Below are 23769 nucleotides of genomic sequence, written 5' to 3' on the forward strand. Positions count from 1 at the left end.
CCAGGCTTCGCGTCGGCATCACGCGGCGCGGACGCGGCGCTGCGTCGCGCTCTGTGTGTGGCCAAGCCTTTTTATATTCTTCTGCTTTCATAAGTAATAGTTATTGATTTTTAAAAAGCGTTATTCAATTAAAATACATGTCAAGATCGCTTACCTTCTTTTAAGTTCTTTCTGCTAAAAAAATAACTATAGTTAGTAAGGTAGTTACTGAATATCGCCTTGCATTTGTTTTTAAATTCCATTTCGCTCCATGAAATTTCACCAATATATTCACATAAACTCAATCCTCTATATCAGCTCTCTGTGTAATCTGCGGGCGCAGCACGGTTCCATTTTTATCGACTATCACTATGCGCGTCCCTTTCGCACTTACATACTTGTTAGAACGTGACAGGCATGGTGACAAGGGATAAAAACGCGACCGTGCTAGGCCGCCTGTGTTCAAATTTGGTTCTATTCGCCATTTCCTATTCTTCTAGGTATTTGCTGCGTACGAGACCGGTTTAGCAGCCGGCACTTCGCTCAAGCTTCACGTCACCCCGCGCACTTCGGCGCGGGAGGTCATCGACCTCGTCGTCAAACAGCTCAACATGGCCGCCGTCCTCAAGGGCAAGCCCGGCCCCGTCTACGGCCCCGAGAAACTGCAGGACTTCTGCCTCGTCGCCGTCATAGGAGCCCGGGAAAGATGCCTCCGGGACGACTTCAGACCGTTGCAACTCCAAAACCCGTGGAGAAAAGGCAGACTATACGTCCGACTCAAGCATGATGTGCTAGCGGCGCTGCAACATTCTGCCAAGCAGCCGGCGTTCATTTAAAAAAATAGTTTGTTTTTAAAAGCGTGTCTATGGACTTTTATATTTTTAAATAAATAATTTCATAGTCTTAAGTTGATTTCTGGTGCCAATTATTTTTGTTGATGCTTTAATACGATAGGTAAGTAAAAGTTGTGAGTACTTTAGTGTGTTTACAGAATTTATGGTGCTTCTCACTGTAACGGGATATAACCTATTCTATCAAACTTTCCATACCTAGTTCTAGACTGGCGTAGTTTTATCGCTTTCCAGAATATAGTTGGGCCAACCGTATCATTAGAAAGTGGCTGAGAGAATACTTTTATGGCTACTCTACACGATGGGCCAACGCCGGCCACTCCAAGGGACGCATTTATGCGTTAGAGGGAGCAAGTGATATTGCTATCTCATTCTACCGCATGGCTGCGTCCCTTGGAGTGGCCGGCGCTGGCCCATCGTGTAGAGGAGCCATCAAACATTACTCAAATGAAAGCGAAGAGTATAATTTTCCTAGTGATACGAATAGCTGGTCAAATTATAGCTTAAAGATTTAGATCGATTTCAATCTCTTGTCGTTCTCTATTTATCAAATCTAATTATTTAGGACTTAAGGTACAATAGTGTGTGATTCTGTGACTACGGTATAGTTAGGGTAGTGATGTGTGCTCATTTTTTTTGGAAATCACACTGTACCCTATTGATAAATGTCAAAATAGTGATGATTGTATCATAAATTACTTTTTCTCAAAAATGGACGGCAAAGTCGACTTTGCCGTCTAAAAAATTGGTCGCGAAGCGCGTAGTTTATGGTCAGATAAAAATTAAAAAGTTAAAAACATTGCAGTCTCGATTTCGGGACTGCAATGTTGCATACAAATTCCATTATCTGTCGAGTTCCAAACTTTTTAAAAGTTGAAATTACCATATTAAATGAAGGCACAGGCCCATTAAACAGCCAAACAGATGAATAGTACCGCGACTACTTAGATGTCTCAAATAGGTTGGCGTATTTTTGACAGAAAAATACACTTCTAGTTTTTTATTAAAAAAAAATAAAAAGGCGGCAAGGGTTTTTTCTGTCAAAATATATATGTAAGAACGTTGCTTTTGTAAAATATTTCTATGATATTTATATTTCTTGCACCATTTTTGAGAAAAGCACTATATATGACTCGGCTGGAAGGCTACTTGCTGGCTTCGGATTCAATTAAACGGACTCCCAAGGTCGTCCGTTTAAAACGAATCCTCAGCCTGCAAGTAGCTACTTCCGAGCCTCGACAATAATGTACTAATTTTCAAACGACACTAAAGTTACAATCCATAACAACCCTACACCTAAGCACCAATAAAGCAATGTTTGGAACTATCAGCTAACTTCAGACTAGTCCAAAGAAAGAGTTTAAATAGTCAGAAGTTAGCTAAATGATATCCAGAATTAGTAAGAGTAAAATGGCGGCAATATAAAAAAAATGTGAACAAGATTTCACGTAAAATACTTTGAAAATTAAATCATAAATCACTTTCAATCCTAACCTTAACCATGAAATCAAAAGATTTAGATCTAGGGTACTTATACCATAAGAACTATCATTATATCAATGAATCCATACTTCAAATCGCTCTTCTTAATTCTGAATATCAATATAACTTATACATCGAAGTGCCTGGTTAATTTGAACAACATAGAAGTCATATCACGTAGGAAAACAGGGTGAAGAATATATATTTTGTGACACAAGCTCCTAAATCACAGTAAGAAAAATATCGAAATTTAAAACTACTTCAATGTCTTGTAATATTAATCTTACTTAGATTTTTTAAAGAAGCTCAGCATGTTGATTGGTTTATAAATTATTATAATCTATTATTTTTAATTTGGAGGTTTTTATGTTAATTATATTTACCTCCACTAACTTTTAAAAATAAAAGTTCTTTTTTTATTTCTGAGGATGAATGAAAATGCTATATTTAAGGGATATTACGTGTATGATAGCTGGATGCCAGTACATTTAATAAATATTTGTAAAGATATTTATTTAATATTTTTATTTTGTGCGATTTACCTACACAACACAAGTTGCACTATTAATAATATATGGCAAAAACATCATTTAAAATGTTTAATTTTTTCTGCTTCCTCTGTCGAAAAATCCGGCAAGATATCATACTAAATATGTAGGCTAATTCACCCATAGATCTCTAACGAAGTATTCTTTTAACTATTAATTTTATATAGCCATAAATATGTTTTATTTTCATAGCAATTTGTAGAACTATAATGGAATAAATACTCAAAATAAATTAGTACCTAAGTAGGTACGTTTTGTTTCTATGGGAAATGTATATTTTTGTAGTTAGCCATTGTGTACAATACTAAATGTGTAATGAAAGATTGTGAAATAGATATAATATAAATGAATTAAATATTATCAATGATTCGAGCCATACTTAGAGAGGGATTGCAATTGTTGTAATTACGAAGCCTAACTTAAATGTCTTATGAAAAATATAATAGATTTATTTTAGATTATTATATTCACCCGTCTGCCGCGGTATGTGTACACTTGAGATCGAAAGTCCTTTACCAGATTAAAACCGTGACGTCGTCCACGTATGTTTATTTGACTTCTTATTCGATCTTTACCGTATTGTTTAAGTAGGTACATAAACAAAACAAGAAAAACTTGTTAGAAAAATTCTACCTCCGTGGAAATCATGATAGTCGCCAATTATTTTCTACTCTTAAAGTGCCGCATGCACTCCTGGTTTATATGAAACGTATTTTTAAGCCTTCTATGGACATGCGGCTTGTTTTGCGGCACGCCCAGCTTGGACACATGTTCACGCTTGGACGTTGAAATTCCCAAAAATTCCAGTAAAGTTCAAATGTTTGAATTGTAGATAAATGCGCTTCTAAATGTCATGTGATTTTGAAACAGCCCGCCTGTCCATAAATATGCATTCACAAGAAGAGGACGAGCGATGTAATCTTTGGTTATCAATTATATGATGTCATATCAGTTTTATTTTGTCTGGTCGTTGAAACTTTATTGTTGCTCCAGGTGGATATAATCCACCTTAGATAAGAGAGTATTTGTGGTTAAACTACGTGAAATACCTACTGATAAAGAACTTTTTATGGTCCTGAGTGTACGTTAGAACTTAGACAAGTTGGAGTTTAACGTGATGCACAAAAATAAATGTAATTCAAATCTTTTCTTGCGTTTTTATTTTCAAATGCACCTGAGTATTAGGGCAGGCACAGACGCCATCATACATATACTCGTACTTCACTATACAGAATGCTCACTGTTCAGTGCTTAAGAGTATCTGATCGTGATCAACTGATCATAGACTCTAATTGAAATAAATTACATGCAATGACATGAACTCTCAGTGGAAGTTCTACTATTCTATACATCTTTGACGGTAGTAAGTACTATTAGTAAAAATAAGTAATGTCGCAACGAGCGATTAGTTCTAACTATAGAAATGAGGAAGCTTACTCTCGGAACATATAGGTCAGCCACTCTTATACCACGCATCGTGGTATCGGTAAGGACAAGTATGAATATCCGTGTGATGCTGTACTGGAACATGCAATGTACCTATTTGTTAGCACTAGTAGCCCGCGTTTATACTTGCTTTAGTTCACGATTTGCAAGCACCAACAAACTACCACAAAAATTAAATATTATGATTCAGGAAACTACATTACACGTTTTGGAACGGGTTCAACCATGTATACGTCATCTATTCGTTTGACAGCTGACAGCGTCATATTTTGACATCGCTTTTGTCGCTAACTTCACTTCAGTCCAATCATTTTTCAATAAACGGGACTGACTAAATTTGTCGAGTACAGTCAAATTACTTTATCAGTAAGCCCGCTATATATAATACCTTTATCTCCGACAAAACACTTTAGTTGTAAAAGGATCAAGACAAGTCAAAATGAGTTTGGTAGCTAACACCGGGTGAGTAAATGATGGAAAACAATCCGTATTGACGTTGGCGTTCTACTTTCTTCTAATCGTTTAAATTTTAGGAAACTAGCGGGACGTACGCTGTTTATAACGGGTGCATCCCGTGGTATTGGCAAGGCCATCGCCCTCAAGGCAGCTAGGGATGGAGCTAATGTGGTGGTCGCGGCGAAAACCGCCGAGCCGCATCCCAAGCTACCAGGCACTATTTACACCGCTGCAGAAGAAAGTAAGACCATAAACACCTTTCCTTAGTTTTAAAGTGCTTAGGAAAGAAGCCTGCTTCATTTAGATTACAAAAAAATGTTCATAAGGCAGATTTTGTTGAAAGTTTATTTTTCTGTTACTTTGGACTTTGTACTGTAACTGTGTAGGGCGCGTTGATACTTCGCCAAGTAATATTTTATAGAAGTTTATTTATGTTTTTGAAATATGTGGATTCATTTTTTAGTGTTATGTATCAAAATTATTGTTTAGTAAATATTAGCATTTGACAATATGTCAACATTATGTTTAGGTTTTAGAGCTATCATATTATATTATCTATTAATATCAGGCAAATTATTGGCTTAGACTGGTGGAATGAAAAAAAATCACCTGACATTAGCTCTACTTTAATAACTTTTATTTATCTTGTGTAAGCAAAAATCTATACAATATTTGTATACCTATAGTAATAGAAATAGGATTTATATATCACAACACTATGACTGTTAATGATTTTTTTTATATTCTCATAGTTGAGGCATTAGGCGGTAAGGCCCTGCCATGCATTGTGGATGTCAGGGACGAGAAAGCAGTGCAAAAGGCGATAGATGAAGCAGTTAAAAAGGTAATTTGACTATTATATTTTCATTAATCATCATACATCGGGGTTTTCGGTGTGGGAATGTTTTACACTAGCCAAATAACAGGTAAAAACTGTAAAAAGCTAGACTAATTTAACATTTCTAAGCACATTTGGACCTTACTACCTACAGTTAATTCCTAGTTTGGTAATTATTTTACAATAAACAAAGTTATAAATACATGAAATCATTCACGCACCGAAAATCCCGATGCATGTTAATCATACAGATAATTTTTTTTATCTAACTTTGGTCCAATTTCTGCTATAGCTGCTATAGCATAGCACATATATATCTATGGTGTTTACTAATAATAGCACACTGAGTACATTATAATTATGATGATGGATGTCAGCTGTGCTGCCCTTTTGTCATCTGTTATTATACAGTCATGGAAACTGGTTCATGACCAGTTTTCTACCTTATTGCAAAAGAAACGGCTTCAAATGATGGTTACATATTTGTTTCATGGCACAAACAAGCTATATGGTAGATGGACTAGATTGTATGTTTACATTACATGTTCAAATATAAATTTCTATGTATTTAAGTATTTATATATTACATATATAGTTGTCTGAGTACCCACAACACAAGCCTTCTTGAGCTTACTGTGGGGCTTAGTCAATTTGTGTAAAAATGTCCTATAATATTTATTTATTATTTATTTAAATTGGTTTCAAAGAAATTGTTCATCAAAAGCCACTAGGCACTCTTTATATTCCAATAATTAATATTGTATGTTAGCACCTTAGGCCTTTAACTTAGACCAGTAGGGATAGATTGGCCCTAAGAGTTTAAATGGGATCTGGGTGGTCTGACCAAAAGGGTGGTCATTTGCCACGACGTCTAAGGGACCGTACATAAATCACGTAAAGCTAGGCGCAGGGGGTCAGATGAAAATCACGTTGGGGATGAGTCTAGATAAATATCACGTGAATAATAAGTAATGTATTGCTTTCTTTTAGACCGTTTGCACGTTTTCCTTCTTATCAAGTTCAATTTTTGTTTTATTGTTGAACGAACAAACAACCTTTACCGATCTTACCAGGTTACCAGATACTAAATTCAAATCGTTGATTAAAGCAAAAACTAATTATGCGAGCGTATTTCTCAATAAGCGATATCATAAAATATGATGTTTGGCAATGATAACATCCTGTGAATTATACAGTATTTGAACAACTTGAGGAACATTACTGACCTAGTGTTTTCCTGTGCATAAATTTGATTTATTATATTACTTAATTAATCTAATTAATACATTTATATAAGATAGAGATTTGAAGAAACGGTCATAGGAACCATCATTCGACGCGACAGTTACCTATAAGTAGTGGTCGAAATGGCATCTGTGACGCCCTTTTCACTCAATGTGTATATCCCAGATAATAAAAACTATTGACTCTCGCGAGGCCCCCTTAAGCGTGAGGCCGTGGGCGAGAACCCACCACACCCATGCCTATAGTTCGTTTTTTTTAGCATTAGAAAGAACTTGCAAGAAGGTAAGCGATCTTGACATGTCTTTTAATTGAAAAACGCTTTTTAATAATCAAAAACTATTACTTATGAAAGCAGAAGAATATAAATGATCGTATTAGAGTCATAATTCTTACATATTTGCCGTAACTTATTTTTAAAATGTGTTTTTCAATTAAAAGACACATCAAGATTGTTTACCTTATTTCTAATGCTTAAAAAAACGAACTATAGCTACGCTCCTGCCTTTAGGTAAGCAAATATGTATGAAATCTTCTGTTTCAGTTCAACGGCATCGACATTCTGATCAACAATGCATCTGCTATCTCGCTCACGGACACGGCCAACACCGACATGAAGAGATACGACCTCATGCACTCCATCAACACCAGGGGCACCTTTTTGGCGTAAGATTTTTACAACTTTGTTTTTTTGTACAATACTTACGTAATGTTTTGGTTGTATTATAGACTGTATTATAATTTGGCACGTAAAATGACTATACAATAAAGTTGAAAATCCTATAAACATTATTTTATAACATCTTATATTATACTGCAAAACGTAATTCAAGACCAAAAAAAGTGAGACAATGTTGCCATTGCAATAATTTGTTTCTAAAATTGTAAATTCCTTTTGATAAATAATCACGCTAAGATAATTTATTCATTAGTAATTTTACTCCTACTATTTAAAAAAGTACTTTTATTTATTTATTTATTTGTACATAAATACAAGACGCGCTAGTAAAAAAGTGGCAACATTTCTTACTTTTTTTGGTCTTGAATTACGTTTTGCAGTTTTGTATAGTGTATCCTCGTATCCTTAGATTAGGGTCTATAAAACTAAATATATGTCATTTAAGAGAAATGTCTGCAATTAAATAATGTAACATCATCATCATCATAATTCTTAAGAGCTTGGCTCTTGTCTGTGGAGTAATCGCCATTCCGTTCTTCTTTCTGCCACTGTTTTGAGCTCCTGATACGTCACTGGGTTAATTTTCTCTTTGGCCTGTTCCACATACCCACGTCTCGGTCTTCCTCTGCCTCTCTGTTTTTCTATTCTGCCTTCAATTATAGTCTTTATGTATGTATAGTGATATATCACGTTTTCAGCAGAGATCTCTTCTCACCTACCAAATTAAATACCGTATATTTGTTTAAGGGTGAATCAACTTTTTCTTGTCACTAGTTGCCATGGTTACGGTCTCCTGGGTCACTCTTAAAATACTAGTTATTTCGTATTTAAATGAACCAAACTTGAATTATTTTGTAGGTATAAGACCTTTCCATAATGTGATGTGACATCTACTAAGCACGTTGGTAGAACATGGTACAGCAGCTCTTCTAAGAAACTATGCTACAATTGTCTCCTGGCTGATGGGACAGAAAAACAACAAGAAATAGTTGATCGACCCTTAAATGTAACATTAAAAGAAAATGTATAATTTCAGGTCGAAGCTCTGCTTGCCGCACCTGAAGAACAGCAATCACGCCCACATCCTCAACCTCTCGCCGCCGCTCAACATGAACCCCTTCTGGTGAGTAATCAAGTAAAAAACCGGGCAAGTGCGAGTCGGACTCGCGCACGAAGGGTTCCGTACCATAATGCAAAAAAAGGCAAAAAAAACGGTCACCCATCCAAGTACTGACCCCGCCCGACGTTGCTCAACTTCGGTCAAAAATCACGTTTGTTGTATGGGAGCCCCACTTAAATCTTTATTTTATTCTGTTTTTAGTATTTGTTGTTATAGCGGCAACAGAAATACATCATCTGTGAAAATTTCAACTGTCTAGCTATCACGGTTCGTGAGATACAGCCTGGTGACAGACGGACGGACGGACAGCAGTCTTAGTAATAGGGTTTTATCCTTTTACCCTTTGGGTACGGAACCCTAAAAACTTAACTAACTATGCAAAGGTTACCACGTTAGATTATCGTTTGTTGGATGTCGTTTTACATTAAAAACCATGTAGTTTTTAGAGTAATAACATAGTGTATACAGTAATAACCTTGAAATATATGAATACCTAATTAGGTAATGTAAAATAAGTGACATTCATATTTTGACGAATGACAGAACTAAGCAATTTGCATCTATGAGAAGGTTATGATCATAAAAGTCTATGTACAGTCAGCAGCAGAAGTTGCTAAGCGGGCGAGGTGTTCATAATTACCTTGACGCGCTCTTATTCTCTTAATACTAAACTCGCGTCAAGATTATTTTGAACACCTTGCCCGCTTAGCAACTATTGCTGCTGACTATACTGTACGCATCTACCTATGTATGTGTTTTTATTTTGATTAAGTACGCGTGCAATGATTACCGTTTATTCTTTTGACCGTAATATAAGTAAAATAAAATCTCATAATTTTACGCGATATTTGCTGATATAACCCATTTTTCTAGTGACATTTATTTCATGTAAGGGTCGCAGTTCTAATGTAACCTAACCTGTTCCGATAGCGCTTCGTTTCTGTGAGGATCGCAGTTCTAACCTAGGTTTTGAGTTAGGTTAGGTTAATTCTCGCCTGCAAGTTAAGTTCTTCTATTGTGCATTTCTGCTATCTCTTATTTAAATAAATATTATAGGACATTCTTACACAGATTGACTAAGTTCTACAGTAAGCTCAAGAAGGCTTGTGTTGTGGGTACTCAGACAACGATATATATATAATATAATATATAAATATGTACTTAAATACATAGAAAACAACCATGACTCGGGAACAAATATCTGTGTCATCACACAAATAAATGCCCTTACTGGGATTCGGACCCAGGACCATCGGCTTCACAGGCAGGGTCACTACCCACTAGGCCAGACTGGTCGTCAATATTGGCTTTGTTTCGCAGGTTCGCAACGCACGTGGCGTACACGATGGCCAAGTACGGCATGTCGATGTGTGTGCTGGGCATGAGCCACGAGTTTAAGCCGTTCAACATCGGCGTCAATGCGCTCTGGCCTATGACTGGTGAGTAAACTTCGAACGTTACACCTCATTGGCTACCTGCGAGACAGCGGAACCACCAGGAGAGTAATCATTGGCCGCGGCATCTTGGCAGATGTTTGTCTCAGTTACAGTATCTTTCTATGGTATTTATAAAAGCACTTACCATAAAGGTCCACCTACCAAGCGTGTCAAAGGCGTAGCCAGCCAGGGAACTAGGGGGGGGGGGGGGGGCATCCCTGCGCCTACGTGCCTACGCCCATGAAGCGTGTTAATCTTCTTCTTTCTGTCCTTGTCGCACGTTCTGTGGAGTCGGCACAACATGTTTTTCTCAAGCGTGTTAATAGGACATGGTATACAATTTCTTCTGACAAACTATGCTACTACTATGCTAATATTATGACTAACAAGACAGAGTCACAGAATAAATAATAGTACATACTAGGTACAGAAGACTCCCTCTCTAACAAAACGCGTCTGTTACGATCAGGACAGATATGGCCGCTAGGTGGCGACAGCGCCACGCGCGGCTTATGGCAAACCCCAAATCCAAACGGACGGAGGACGGATGGGGTCGAACGGATGTACTTTTAGCTACCTGTAGCAAAGCGACGAAATCGCGGAGTGAGACACGCCTGACAGAGTAACAACAGGATTGATCCACCCCTTTATACCTGGTCCTTAGAAACAATGTATCTCTCATTACACTATTTTTGTATTGTCGCAGGCATCGCCACGGCCGCCATCGAGATGCTGACTGGCGACGTGTCGACGAGCCGCAAGCCCGAAATCGTTTCCGATGCCGCTTACTTCATGCTGTGCCAGTAAGTACTCCCTATTATTTTGGCACTTAATTTTTCATCACTAAACCTTATAAAACAATGTCCCCCGCCGCGTCTGTCTGTTTGTATGTTTGTTTTGTATTTTTCAGAAGTGTTTTTCAATAAAAAGACACATCAAGATTGTTTACCTTTTTTGTAATGCTAAAAAAACGAACTATACATCTACGATTAAATGATAGTTCGAAACGATGTTGGGCTAAACGTTGTCTGCGAATTGATAATCTGGTAAAAGCTGACCTTTCTGTAACATGCGTACATATTTTGTGTACAGAGACCCGAAGACCTACACAGGCAACTTCGCCATCGACGAAGATGTCGTGAAGAAAGCTGGAGTCACGGATCTCACACCCTACGCGTGCGATCCTAGTAAGTTATCATATTTATAGTATTTTATTATACCTTTGTTGACGTACCGTGAAGTCGGGTTACTTTAATCTAATGGAGTGGAACTTTGGCTCCTATAAAAGCCACATAGTAAAAAAAAACATGTAAACAATGTGCCATAATTTTAATGCAACAATAAAATGTGCACCGAAAAAGCGTGCGACTTTAATTTGTTTTCAATTTTTTCGGAATTTATGTCCGAAATGTCATTTGTATAAAACCAGTTGCTTTTCGGTGAAGGAAAACATCGTGGGGAAAACCAGACTAATCCCAATGAGGCATAGTTTCCCCTCTGGGTTGGAAGGTCAGACCGCAGTGGCATTCGTAAAAGCTAGTGCTTGCGTCAGTTTTTGGGATTAGTTGTCAAGCGGACCCCAGGCTTCCATGAGCCGTGGCTAAAATGCCGGGAACGCGAAGAAGAATAAAACTTGCACCGAGTTATTCCCAATAGCCAAAAGAAACAGGGATAAAGTAATCCGGCCTTACGGTACTCATTGTCGGTTGTGTCGTCTTTTAAAGGGGCCCACTGATTAACAGTCCGCCGGACGGTATCGGCCTGTCAGTGAGAACAAAATTTTGACAGTTCCGAACAACTGACAGGCCGATACCGTCCGGCGGACTGTTAATCAGTGGGCCAGTCTTTCTTGTACGAATTTGAGTCATGCCAAGATATATAATGTTGATGTCCGCACTATAGATACAGTTTTAATTTATGTTTTAACGCTATAAGCGACCTTAATACAGACTTGCTGAGAGACACATCCAGATCACGGCATCTAAGATCTATTGTTGAAGCGGCAGATTTTTCCTTAGTACCCTTGCAGGCTACGCACCGCAATTCTGACTCCCCTGATACATGGCTGGACGTGATTCTGACATCGTCGTTAGATAACGTTATTAACTCTGGCCAGTTTCTGGCACCGGGCTTCTCACACCACGATTTGATTTTCATAACATATAAAGTCAAGCCACCGAAACCAAAACCGGTAGTCGTACATCTGCGGAGCTTTGCCCGGCTTGATATGAATCTTTTGAAGCGGGACGCCGCTTCAGCTGATTGGGCTGCCGCGTTGGGTGCATCAACTGTAGATGAGAAAGTAGCCAATTTTAACTCCTCTCTCCTAAAGTTATTTGATGCACACGCGCCGGTTCGCGCAGTGAGACTGAAGCGACCGCCTGCTCCTTGGATCACTAGAGATGTTCGGATGGCGATGGGTAAACGGGATAAAGCGTTTCGTAAATACAAGAAGGATCGGAGTGAGGGTAACTGGGGTCTTTTTAAAGCTGCTAGAAACCGCTGTAACCAAATGGTAAGGGCAGCAAAGCGTCGGCATATCCACGAAAATGTCTTGAACTCATCCCTTGCTGACACGTGGAAATTTTTGAGATCGCTTGGCATTGGTAAAGGTAAACCTGATATAGATTCTTCTTCTTTTACATTAAACCAGTTAAATTCGCATTTTTCTAAAACATCAACTCTCAATCCATTAACCAAATTCAAAACTTTATCTCTCATTGCCTCTTTTACTTCTCCAGATATCGTTCCTTTTACTTTTTCTCCTGTCGCCATTGAAGAAATCCGCAAAATTATAGTATCAATTAAATCTAAGGCCGTTGGCCATGACAATGTCAGTCGTCTTATGATTATTCACATTCTGGACATCGTCTTGCCAGTTATTACTCACATAGTCAATACTTCTCTACTCACTGGCGTTTTCCCATCATGCTGGCGTAAGGCGTTTGTCATCCCACTCCCTAAAATTAATAATCCAAGCTCACTTAGCCACTTTCGTCCCATATCTATTCTCCCGTTTCTGTCCAAAATACTAGAGGCCGCGGCCCACAAACAGATCTCACACTTTGTTCATAGCAACAGTCTCCTTTCACCGCTGCAGTCTGGTTTCCGGTCTGGACACAGCACCACCACCGCTCTACTTAAAGTTACAGAGGACATAAGACTCGGTATGGAATCTTCCAAAGTTACGGTGTTAGTGCTGATAGATTTCTCCAACGCCTTTAATGCGGTAGACCATGACCTACTTTTGGCTACTCTTACTCATTTGCGGGTTTCTTCAGATGCCACAAAGTGGTTCTTTTCATATCTTTCCGATAGAGCCCAGGCAGTCCGTGCCAGCCGCTCCTTATCTGATTGGTCTGAACTGAGTACTGGAGTACCTCAAGGCGGTATTCTCTCTCCTTTTCTCTTTTCAATTTTTATTAATCTTATTACCGCCAAGATTCGATGCTCTTACCATTTGTACGCAGACGATCTTCAGCTGTACTCGCAAGTTGACGTGGAAGATATAAACACGGCTATCTCATCAATAAATGCTGACTTGGATTACATCGCCGAGTGGTCTGCTAGCTTTGGCATTTGTGTAAATCCAGCTAAATGCCAAGCCATAATTTTAGGTAGCCAGTGGCAAATGTCTAGGTTGAGTACAATACCTGTTGCTCCGATCCTTTTTGAGGATGCTGTAATTCCGGTGAGCAGTCGGGTTAAGAATCTCGGATTAGTTTTAGATTCCAACCTTTCCTGGTCTAGTCAACTCTCGGAGACAAGTCGGAAGGTCACAGGTACACTTAGAACTCTATATAAATTTAAAAACTTTCTGCCTGTAAGCACGAAAAAAATGTTAGTGCAGTCCTTAGTGTTACCAATAATTGATTACGGGGATGTGTGTACTACTAATGCCACTCAGGAATCACTCAATAAACTAGACCGTCTACTCAATAACTGTATTAGATTTATATTTGGACTTCGTAAATACGATCATGTCTCCTTTTACCGCCGGCAGCTCAACTGGCTCTCCATCCGTCGTCGTAGGTCCTTCCGGATCCTTTGTATCCTATTTTCGATCCTGTTTGAGCCTTCTGCTCCTGGATATCTCAAAAGTAAATTCGTCTTCGATACTCCTCGTCCAGGATGTGAGCTGCGTACCTCCCGCGTTCTCAAACTGACCATACCTTCTCACCGTACTGGTTTTATGACTAATTCTTTCGCCGTCCAGGCTAGTCGTCTCTGGAATTCACTCCCTCTAAATATTAGACAAGCTCCAAGTAAGTTTTCTTTTAAGCGGTTGTTGCGTAAGCATTTGCTAAAACAAGAGTTCGAATAATATCCATCATTATTATATTTATAGTATGTATTGTATAAATATGTAGTAGTTTATATATATTTTATTTATTTATGTAGTTTATATGTATAGTTTGCTTTTTTTTTATTCACTGAATAAGTATATTTCTCTCTCTGCACCAATTGTAGATGTCTGTTTGGCCCTATGGTTGACTGGTAGAGAATGCCATTTGGCATTAAGTCCGCCATTTGTACATTTTTGTTTATACTTTGTGCAATAAAGTTTAAATAAATAAATAAATAAATATTTCTGGCAAACGAAAATTTTGATCGTAAATAACAAATAAATATGACTTAAATTCGTACGAAGATGCGTCTAAACTACTAACAGCGAGCGCAGCATGGTTCAATTTTTATCGCCTGTCGCTATGCCCGTCACTTACGCACTTACGTACTTGTTAGAACGTCACAGGCATGGATACAAGCGATAATAATGCGAGTGCTTCGCCGCTGGAGCCTTATAGTTCGTTTTTTTAGCATTAGAAAGAACTTGCAAGAAGATAAGCGATCTTGACATGTCTTTTAATTGAAAAACGCTTTTTAAAAATCAAAAACTATTACTTATGAAAGTAGAAGAATATAAATGATCGTATTAGATTCATAATTGTTACATATTTGCCGTAATTTATTTTTATAATGTGTTTTTTTAATTACAAGACACATCAAGATTGTTTACCTTATTTCTAATGCTAAAAAAAACGAATATAGTATCAAACTATGGCATGTTATAATTTAATCGCGCTAAAAATTTAGTACTAAGTATCTTTTGCTAGTAATAAGTGGACATTTACATTTGTTTCAATAAGTAAAAGTGGATATCTATATGCTAATCACATTATATAACAAGGTTTTATCATTAAATTACTATTATGCTTTCAAAACCTTGTTATCATAGAAATTTGGGTACTTATTCATTTATTTAGTATGGCCTTAATAATTGTTTATACATTTCAACTGACGTGGTAAAAATCGGTTCTCCCGATTTGAATGTAGATTGCTTTATTTCTTAGTTTCATTATGGACCTAGAAAACCTGTAGTTAGGTAACCCGGTAGTTATATTTGAGTTATTATTAGTTCACTTTTATGTGCCCTTAGCACAGATAGATCATAAAAGACAAATTACAACACCCGGGCGCACCGTACCGTACTAGTATAGTACGGGAGCGCGATCACTCAGTTGCGTCAGCATTTGCCTTTCTGTACTCTGGTGAACTAAAAATGCAAAAGTTGAGCTCTTAGGGGTAAACACAACACACAACAACAATACAACTGCAACAACAACAATACAACAGATGTAGTGCATAATTATTTTCCATCGTATTTTCACGGAAACGTACGAACGTGTCTTGCTATTTTAGTCAGTCTCTGTACTGAGGTTGACTGAAGTAGCATGATAAATACGAACTAGTGTCCGACCGAAGGTTCGGTTTCGGTTTCGGTTTCGGCCAGTTTCGGCCAAAAAATCATGTTTCGGCTGTAGTTTCGGTTTCGGCCAAGAAACGGCCGAACCTTTCGGCCGGGCCGAAACTTACGAAATGGTACTTCGGAATAAGACCAAAAGTTGGAGAATGAGTACGAGTAGGACAACAATATTAATACCTATGACATATTATACTGATTCATGTATAGGTACAGAAATTAATTGCTTTATTATAAAACATAATTCCACTAATGAGGGCGCCACTGGACGCTCGACGCAGTCTTAAGAGACTGTCAATACCTATAACGCGCACACTGTCTAATTGTTTCGGAGTGAATGAGTGATTTTACCTCAATTTACTATTGGTTTGTGTTCCACATGTCCTCTACTTCAGCTTAGCCTTTGGCCTCGCTGCGCCATGCTCGGCCTGCGGTCTCGCTTTTTAATACATACAATGGACATTGGTTGGAGTCTGTGCTCAACTACTAGTCCTGAAGCCTGAAGCACGGCTTTGACTTCGCATGAAAGTTCACCTCACTGGGGCACTTCGGACTTTTAGGCCCAGGTGAAGATTGGTACCCGGCCTTGCGATATTGTCAACAAAAAATTTCGCGCTTGCGTTTTTGGTTGACCCTGTTTCTACATGTTAATAACTTGACTGGTGAATGAATAGAGTTAGACCAAGAAAATTCTGCAATGATTTTGATAACATACGCAGTGCAACTAGTGCAAATGTTATTTATCCGTCATAATTTCATAGAAGTTTTGATGTTTAAAATAACACTTGAGCATGTGTTATCAAAATCGTTGCAGAATTATCTTGGTTTAACTCTAGTAATTTTCTTAAAAAACTGCTTAAGTAACATCAATTTCAAGGATATTGGGTGTTGACAGCCCTATAATATGTGTATAAAAGGGGTTTTATGACATTTTTTCAACGATTTTAACAAGTCTACAAAAGTTTCGGTTTCGGTTTCGGCCGAAACTAGAGCCAAAACCGAACATTCGGTTTCGGTTTCGGTTTCGGCAAAAAAACATGTTTCGGTCGGACACTAATACGAACGTTTCCGAGAAAATACGATGGCAAACAATTGTGTATGCACATATCTGTAGTTTAAAATGGTGCAGATGCAACATGAAACTCAGTAGGTAGTGCTTTCAAGTAGGTATTAGTGAAAGTACACCTGTGTGTGGTGACTGTGAATCCTTCGTTCGCTTCATAACGCGGTATGTAGCCCTTAGTATTCGATCTGACGCGTTTCCTACTGTCCATCTTAGCTTACCATTTTAATTTGACCCATATTAAAAGTAATCAATTTTGACCCCAGAGAACGCCAATAACCTCCTGCTGGACGGGTTCATTGACTCCCCGCTGGCCATGAAACAGCACTCGGTCGTGACTGCCTCCGTCAGGCGGTACCATACCTCCGCCGTGCGATATGAGAAGGTTGGTGCCCCTGCCTTTACTATAGTATAGTATGAATTATTTCAGATGATTTTTTCGAGTTCGGGTGCTAATCCGTTAAACAAGAGCCTTTGTTTCTTTTAAGAGCGGACAACAGCTCATGCCAAAGCAACCATGTCGTTTAAAAAGCAACTATCGTTATAGTATTAAGGTTCAAAATCATATGACAGCTTGTTCAGCGAACAATTCGGGTGATCTTGTTTTTTGAGATAACAAAAACGTGTTATCCCCGAATGGGCTGATTCAAGAATTTGAACCATATAATTAGAATGGTAAATTTGCTTTTTAAATGGGTTTGTTCCCGTTACTTACGTCGGGGCTATTAGCAGTAAGCATAAAGCCACTGCATAAAGGAAACAATATCTTTTGTTTAACAGATTAGGGTCCGAGCCCGAAAAATTCACCTGAGATTATTCATACTATAATACTATCCGCGAACCAAACTGACGACCGGGGCCTTTTCATTGATTACTCCGTGTCGAAAGTTTTACGTGTGATAACGCTTGTATACACTCGAAAGAACGCCAATAACTGCGAGATAGGTTTGAAATAGCACTCGGTCGTGACTGCCTCCGCCATGCGGTACCATACCTCCGCCGTGCGATGAGGTTGGTGCCCCTGTCTTTACTGTACTATCCGCGAACCAGACTGACGATCGGAGTCGTAAAACATCTCATTCGCACTTTCACGATCGTAGGTAGAGTGAGAGAGATAGTGATATGACCCTGGTTAGTTTGGTTTGCGGACAGTATAGGCGTGTTTACACCGTGTCGAATGTTTTACGTGTGATAACGCTTGTATACACTCGAGAGAACATCAATAACTGCTAGACAGATTTGAGAACACCAATAACTGCTAGACAGGTTTGAAATAGGACTCGGTCGTGACTGCCTCCGCCATGCGGTACCATACCTCCGCCGTGCGATTTGAGAAGGTTGGTGCCCCTGTCTTTACTGTACTATCCGCGAACCAAACTAACGACCGACGTCGTAAAATTTCTCATTCAAACTTTCGCGGTCGTAGGTAGAGTGAGAGAGATAGTGATATGACCCAGGTCATTTTGGTTTGCGGACAGTATAGGCATGTTTACACCGTGTCGAATGTTTCACGTGTGATAATGTTTGTATACACTCGAGAGAACACCAATAACTGCTAGACAGCTTTTAAATATAGCACTCGGTCGTGACTGCCTCCGCCAGGCGATTTGAGAAGGTTGGTGCCCCTGTCTTTATTAGGCCTTATTTACGCCGTAGAATGCTTTTCGTACGATAACGCTTTAACACTTGAGAGAACGCCAATAACTGCTGGACGGGTTTTCCGCTGGCCGTGAAACTGCACTCGGTCGTGACAGCAGCAGCAGTACCTTTGTTTAACCAGTATCGACACAAAGTAGTCATTATATTTTGTGGGGCAGTTATCACAGTGGATGCGATTCGCACGTCGCTCCGTTATTTGAGCGAGACAGCCTTATGCGCGTAACTTAACTATTATAGCGACATCAGCACATCGGCGTGCGAATCGTATCGAAATTTGAGAACCGCGCCTTATGTAAATATTGCAGAAGAAAAAAGCGTGAGGCCACATGTAGGAAATCTAATATTATCAGTTACTTTCTTATTATAGTATAAGAATCATCTGCGCACTATATTAATTTTACCTTAATTATTTATTAACACTCATGGGTATATTCCCATTTGTCCCTGGGCACAAATTGGAATAGGGGCATTCATATGAATCATTTGTATTTGTCCCCGCATCATCTATGGGAATAAACCTACTACAACTAAGCACTCATATATGGCTTCCAATTCTTACAGTATAGCACAGGGCATGGAATATTTGATACCTAGTAAAAATACACGAAAGGCCAACAAAAATACCACTGAAATTATAACAACTTAAAAAAATATTGCTCATAATATGTATATCTGTATAAATGTCACGAAGTATGTGTAAGTTATGGAAATTTGCTACAAATAAGCAGAATAAATGTTTGTGTTCGTCCCGTATTTGTCAAAATTAAAAAATAAACACAATTTTGAAATTGGACCGTCTATTTGTTTACAGGTAACATAGATAATCTGTTACCCGATTTCTTTTTGGACGTGCCCGGCTCACCTTCTGCGCAGACCGCGAAAAAGGTGTGATTATATTACAAAATATTAATTTATTATGTTTAATAAAATGCATGACTAAAATTATTTCCTTCAACTCCTACCTTAACCTGTTACCTTTTTAATAAACCTGCATATGGCCTCACCGCTGCTGCTGGCGGGAATATAATAATATATTACTATATAGTTATCGTACAATAGATATTAAATCATCGGCTAAAGTCGCAAACCTCGTAAGTCTCATAACTCCAAGGAAATTTGTAATTGCTACCTTACCTTAGCCAACAATACATAAGGTCGCAAAACTCGTAACTCCTCCGGAGGATTTGCGAGGTGTGCGACTTTAGGCTACGAAATATGAAAACGAATCATGATGGCGCTAATGCTTTGCGTCGATTCTGGGTCGTATATATGTCGGCGGCCGATCGTAAGATCAGGCAGATCGTAATGTTCCAGCGTCATGTTTTGACGATAGTCACATTAAACCAATATATAGGTAGGATAGGTTCGTTAGGTTGCTTCAGATGCCCGAAGGGCAAACTGCCCAGAAATAGGAGCCCCGCTAAGCGGGGCTCCGTCGACTCAGGGAACGGGTCAAGGATTTTCACGTTTCACGATATGCCTAGGAATTTCACGATATGCCTGGTCTTACAATCGGCCGCCGACATATACACCAATGGAGGGCATTGAAACCTTAACTATCAGTAGTAGACTGAACTCTTATTATATTATTGTCGAGATTCCTTTTTTCATATACTGGATGCCCAATAAATCAAGCTCCTTTACATATGAATTAATAAAGAACTGTATTTCATACAACTTTTTTGTTAAACTGGGTTGAAAATCAACACGCAAAAAATACATCACATTATAGAATGAGGCTGACCAAAGACAATATTTAAAAGATAAAAAATGTAAAAATATATACCCAGTAACAATCCAGTATCAAACATTTTATTGCCTGGATTATGATATCGCTTACAGAATATCGATAAAGCTTGCCTTCTCTGACATTGGCGACATCCCGATAAGCGCTTAAACATCGGATAAACAACTCATTATGTCCAGGCATTTTTGTGTGCCATTGCGTTTGCCAGGTATTTTATCTTAGCCATAAAACTTTATCTAATGATTTACTAAAGAGTTGACTATAGTCAAAACGCTAATAGAGCGATAAAGATTAACACATACTGTTACTGTAAAACTTATTTAAGACATGTGAGGCGTCTTCTCTGCTACATTATTGCCAGGCCGCGTAGCCAAGATGCCGATCGCTTACGCTCCGTAGCGATCGACACGCAACTGTCACTGTCGCACTAATATGGAAGTGTGATAGAGAGACATAATGGTTTTCGTTGTCGAAGCGATAGCGATTGTAACCTTGGCTAGGCCGGCTGTATCTTTTGGCGTTCATTCGCTCGGTGTGGACACATCATAAGGCGAGGTAGAGCAATATACACTTATTTATATTTACTACTATTGATATGTAGGTAATAGGTACTAGGTATGTAAGCGTGTTTTATTTTGCTGGTAGTGATCGTTATTCTACTTCCTTTTTATTTGATTTTTTTATGTTTTTAATTTATTAATGAATTAGAGTTTATGTTGAGTTAAAGGAATGGGTAAGTTTCAAGGAGAATGGTCAATCTACGTCCATTAATCTATAATTACAGTTGATATTTTATCGATTACTTGTAACTAACTAAACGATGCTACCATAAAAATAAAAAATTCTCCTATTTATGGTATCCTCTTGGGTCGTCCCATTCGTTTTTCGTCAAGTTCTTAAATTAGTCCTATTCTGCTTTCGTTACTCATTCTACATTGAAAACCACCGACGATTGTGATGAATGTAGAATGAGTGACGAAAGCAGAATAGGACTAATTTAAGAACTTGACGAAAAACGAATGGGACGACCCAAGACGATACCCTATTTATAATTATTGTTGACGTCGAGCAACAAATGCAACAATCCAAATAATACGTGATCGATTGTCATTGATTGAGGCAACGATAGACCTATATAATAAGAATAATTGCTTGAAAACATGAAAGAGTTCAGTTTAATCGATTTTCTGTTTGTTTTGTAGGAGGGCAAGCCCGAAGGACAGATCCCCACGTTGTTCGCGGCCATCGGCAAGAGCCTGTCACCTGATTTGGTCAAGAAGACGCAAGCCGTTTACCAGTTCAATGTCAAAGGTATGTCGACTGAGTGGGAACAATACCGTAAAATCACCCAACTATAGACCAGTACTACCACTATGGTCCAAATTAAAATTCAAAACGATAATCAAGGCTCGGAAACCGGTTATGTTTCCAAACCGTTATCATGTACTTGGCGCAAAACCTTTTAATTTCGGTTTCGCTCGAAAAACCCTTATATTTAAACCGGTTTTTAGATGAATATTTCCATAAAATTTGTGTCATATTAACCGGTTTAGAATAATAAAAACCGGTTTCTTCCTATGTCCATGTTTACGGGGCTCACCACTAAGCCGGCTGGGAGTCTCGTCGCTCGTCGAATAAACCGGTTTATTTAGGTTACAATAAAGTTCTTAAAACGTTCGCGTTCTTATGAAAAGTCCGAGGGAAAATCGAAATAAACCGGTAAATACCGGTATTTTATAAACTGGTTCCGAGTCAGGGTAATGATTATTGTTATGTTCTAGGTAAAGAAGAGGGTGTATGGCACATCGACCTCAAGAACGGAGATGGCGCCTGCGGCCAGGGCGAGCCCAAGAGCCCACCCGACGCGACGCTCACCATGGACAGCGGCAACTTCTCCGACATGTTTGCTGGTACTTTAAACACCACAATCACGACAACCACAGAATAAATAATAGTACTACCGTACAGAAAGGAAACTTCCTACAAAACCGAAGTTTGACAGCGGTTCAGGGTTGAATCATGCTGTCCCTTTTTAATATATGACACTATCCCTTTCAGCTATTTAGGGTTATCATAATTCAAGTCATTATCTTATCTGTGGTTGTACTCGCAAAGGGACGTCAAGTTGTGCCAACCCTAATAATTGCTCCGAGCAATGCTGAGCCGAACGGAGCCGTGTTTGCCCGAAGCGAGGAGTTTCGCACCTCTGCTACAACATATTATAAAACAAAGTCCCCCGCCGCGTTTGTCTGTCTGTATGTATATTCAAGCGGTTTTCACCTATCAATAGAGTGATTTTTGAGGAAGGTTTAGGTGTATAATTTGTTAAGGTTTTGTGTAACCCGTGCGAAGCCGGGGCAGCCGGCCTAGTCAAGCTGACAATCGATATCGCTTCGACAACGAAACGCTTTGTGTCTCTCTATCACTCTTTCATATTAGTGTGACAGTGACAGTTGCGTTTCGATCGCTACGAAGCGTAGGCGATTGGCAGGTTGGCTACGCGGGCAGGTCGCTAGTTAATGTTAAAACATTGTTAACAGGCAAGCTGAAGCCGGCCACCGCGTTCATGATGGGCAAGCTCAAAATCAAGGGAGACCTGCAGAAGGCCATGAAGCTCGAGAAGATGATGAAATCCCTCCAGAAGAAGTAACTTTGCCAAAGTCCCGTTCAATGTTAGGCTTCCCACACACTGACTTCTGACACTGATTGTCGAGCATATCAAAAAAAGTCCTTTTAACTAATTTGACGATTTCATGTTACTTTTCAGAAATAATTCAAATTAGTTACCTTTTCGGACTTAACATATTCGCTGCGGCAATTAGTGTAACTCTTAATCAAGCATACATTGCATGGGGTCTGTCGATCCTATCTCGCAGTGAACGTGTTAAGCATAAAAAATATACTGATACCTATTCATTGATTAATGGATATTTCACTTTAGTGGAAAATAACCATGCTCTCACTAATATTAAACTGAAATTGGATATTTATTATATTAATGACTTCGACTCCAGTATAATTTGCAGTAAATGTTGCAAACTCAAAGAATAGACTGTATTGTGTATTAAAAATCATTGTATATTTTTAGAAGGTATTTTGTCACATTGTATATGTTTGAAAATTATGTACATATATAAAAGTCATTGGAGTAACTTCTATAGTGTTGTGCCTTGTCTTTGTACATATGTAAGTCACTGCCAAACGTGGCGCAAGATGTATTGGATTTTTTATTGATATAAGAAGATGGAATATTATGAATAAAAAGGTGCTGTTTAAAATGTACTCGTATTTTTATTTATTTATTCACATTCTGCTTTACAGATTGACTTACTTATTTCAGTAGCAATAGCGAAAAATCTGTAATTTGATTATTTTTGCTTAGACAGCAAATAATAAGATTTTAATGTTAAAAGTATTAATAACTGTACAGTCACAAATACCTAAGTACTCAACTACTCATTA

The 23769-nt window shown here is 38.5% G+C and overlaps 2 protein-coding genes across 3 annotated transcripts in view; both read left to right on the forward strand.

Moving 5' to 3' along the window:
• Positions 1-891, forward strand: part of LOC134667508 (ankyrin repeat and fibronectin type-III domain-containing protein 1-like) — a 67233-nt gene extending 66342 nt beyond the window's left edge. Inside the window, exon 15 of the mRNA XM_063524936.1 lies at positions 480-891. Within this exon, the coding sequence (XP_063381006.1) occupies positions 480-815 (336 nt within the window). The 3' untranslated portion in view covers positions 816-891. The remainder of the gene's footprint in view (positions 1-479) is intronic.
• A 3694-nt stretch (positions 892-4585) lies between these two features.
• LOC134667492 (hydroxysteroid dehydrogenase-like protein 2) lies at positions 4586-23585 on the forward strand. 2 transcript variants are annotated; one of them, XM_063524918.1, is made up of 12 exons: positions 4586-4768; positions 4840-5003; positions 5515-5606; positions 7387-7508; positions 8558-8644; positions 9962-10080; positions 10784-10880; positions 11170-11264; positions 19372-19445; positions 21510-21618; positions 22089-22217; positions 22848-23585. In XM_063524918.1, exons 1-12 carry the CDS (start codon positions 4746-4748, stop codon positions 22955-22957), a joined length of 1221 nt encoding a protein of 406 aa, XP_063380988.1. In that variant the 5' UTR covers positions 4586-4745; the 3' UTR covers positions 22958-23585. The 2 variants fall into 2 exon arrangements, with proteins under 2 accessions (XP_063380988.1, XP_063380987.1); XM_063524917.1 differs by lacking the exon at positions 19372-19445 and adding an exon at positions 17168-17286 and having other exon boundaries at positions 4587-4768.
• The last annotated feature ends 184 nt before the right edge of the window (positions 23586-23769 follow it).

Source organism: Cydia fagiglandana, chromosome 9, assembly GCF_963556715.1.
Source record: "Cydia fagiglandana chromosome 9, ilCydFagi1.1, whole genome shotgun sequence".
Taxonomy (NCBI): domain Eukaryota; kingdom Metazoa; phylum Arthropoda; class Insecta; order Lepidoptera; family Tortricidae; genus Cydia; species Cydia fagiglandana.

Coding starts and splice junctions, on each gene's coding strand:
- LOC134667492 (XM_063524917.1), top strand. CDS start 4,746: ATGAGTTTGGTAGCTAACACCGG. Junction 5,607..7,386: donor TAGATGAAGCAGTTAAAAAG/GTAATTTGACTA, acceptor CTTCTGTTTCAG/TTCAACGGCATCGACATTCT. Junction 21,619..22,088: donor TTACCAGTTCAATGTCAAAG/GTATGTCGACTG, acceptor GTTATGTTCTAG/GTAAAGAAGAGGGTGTATGG.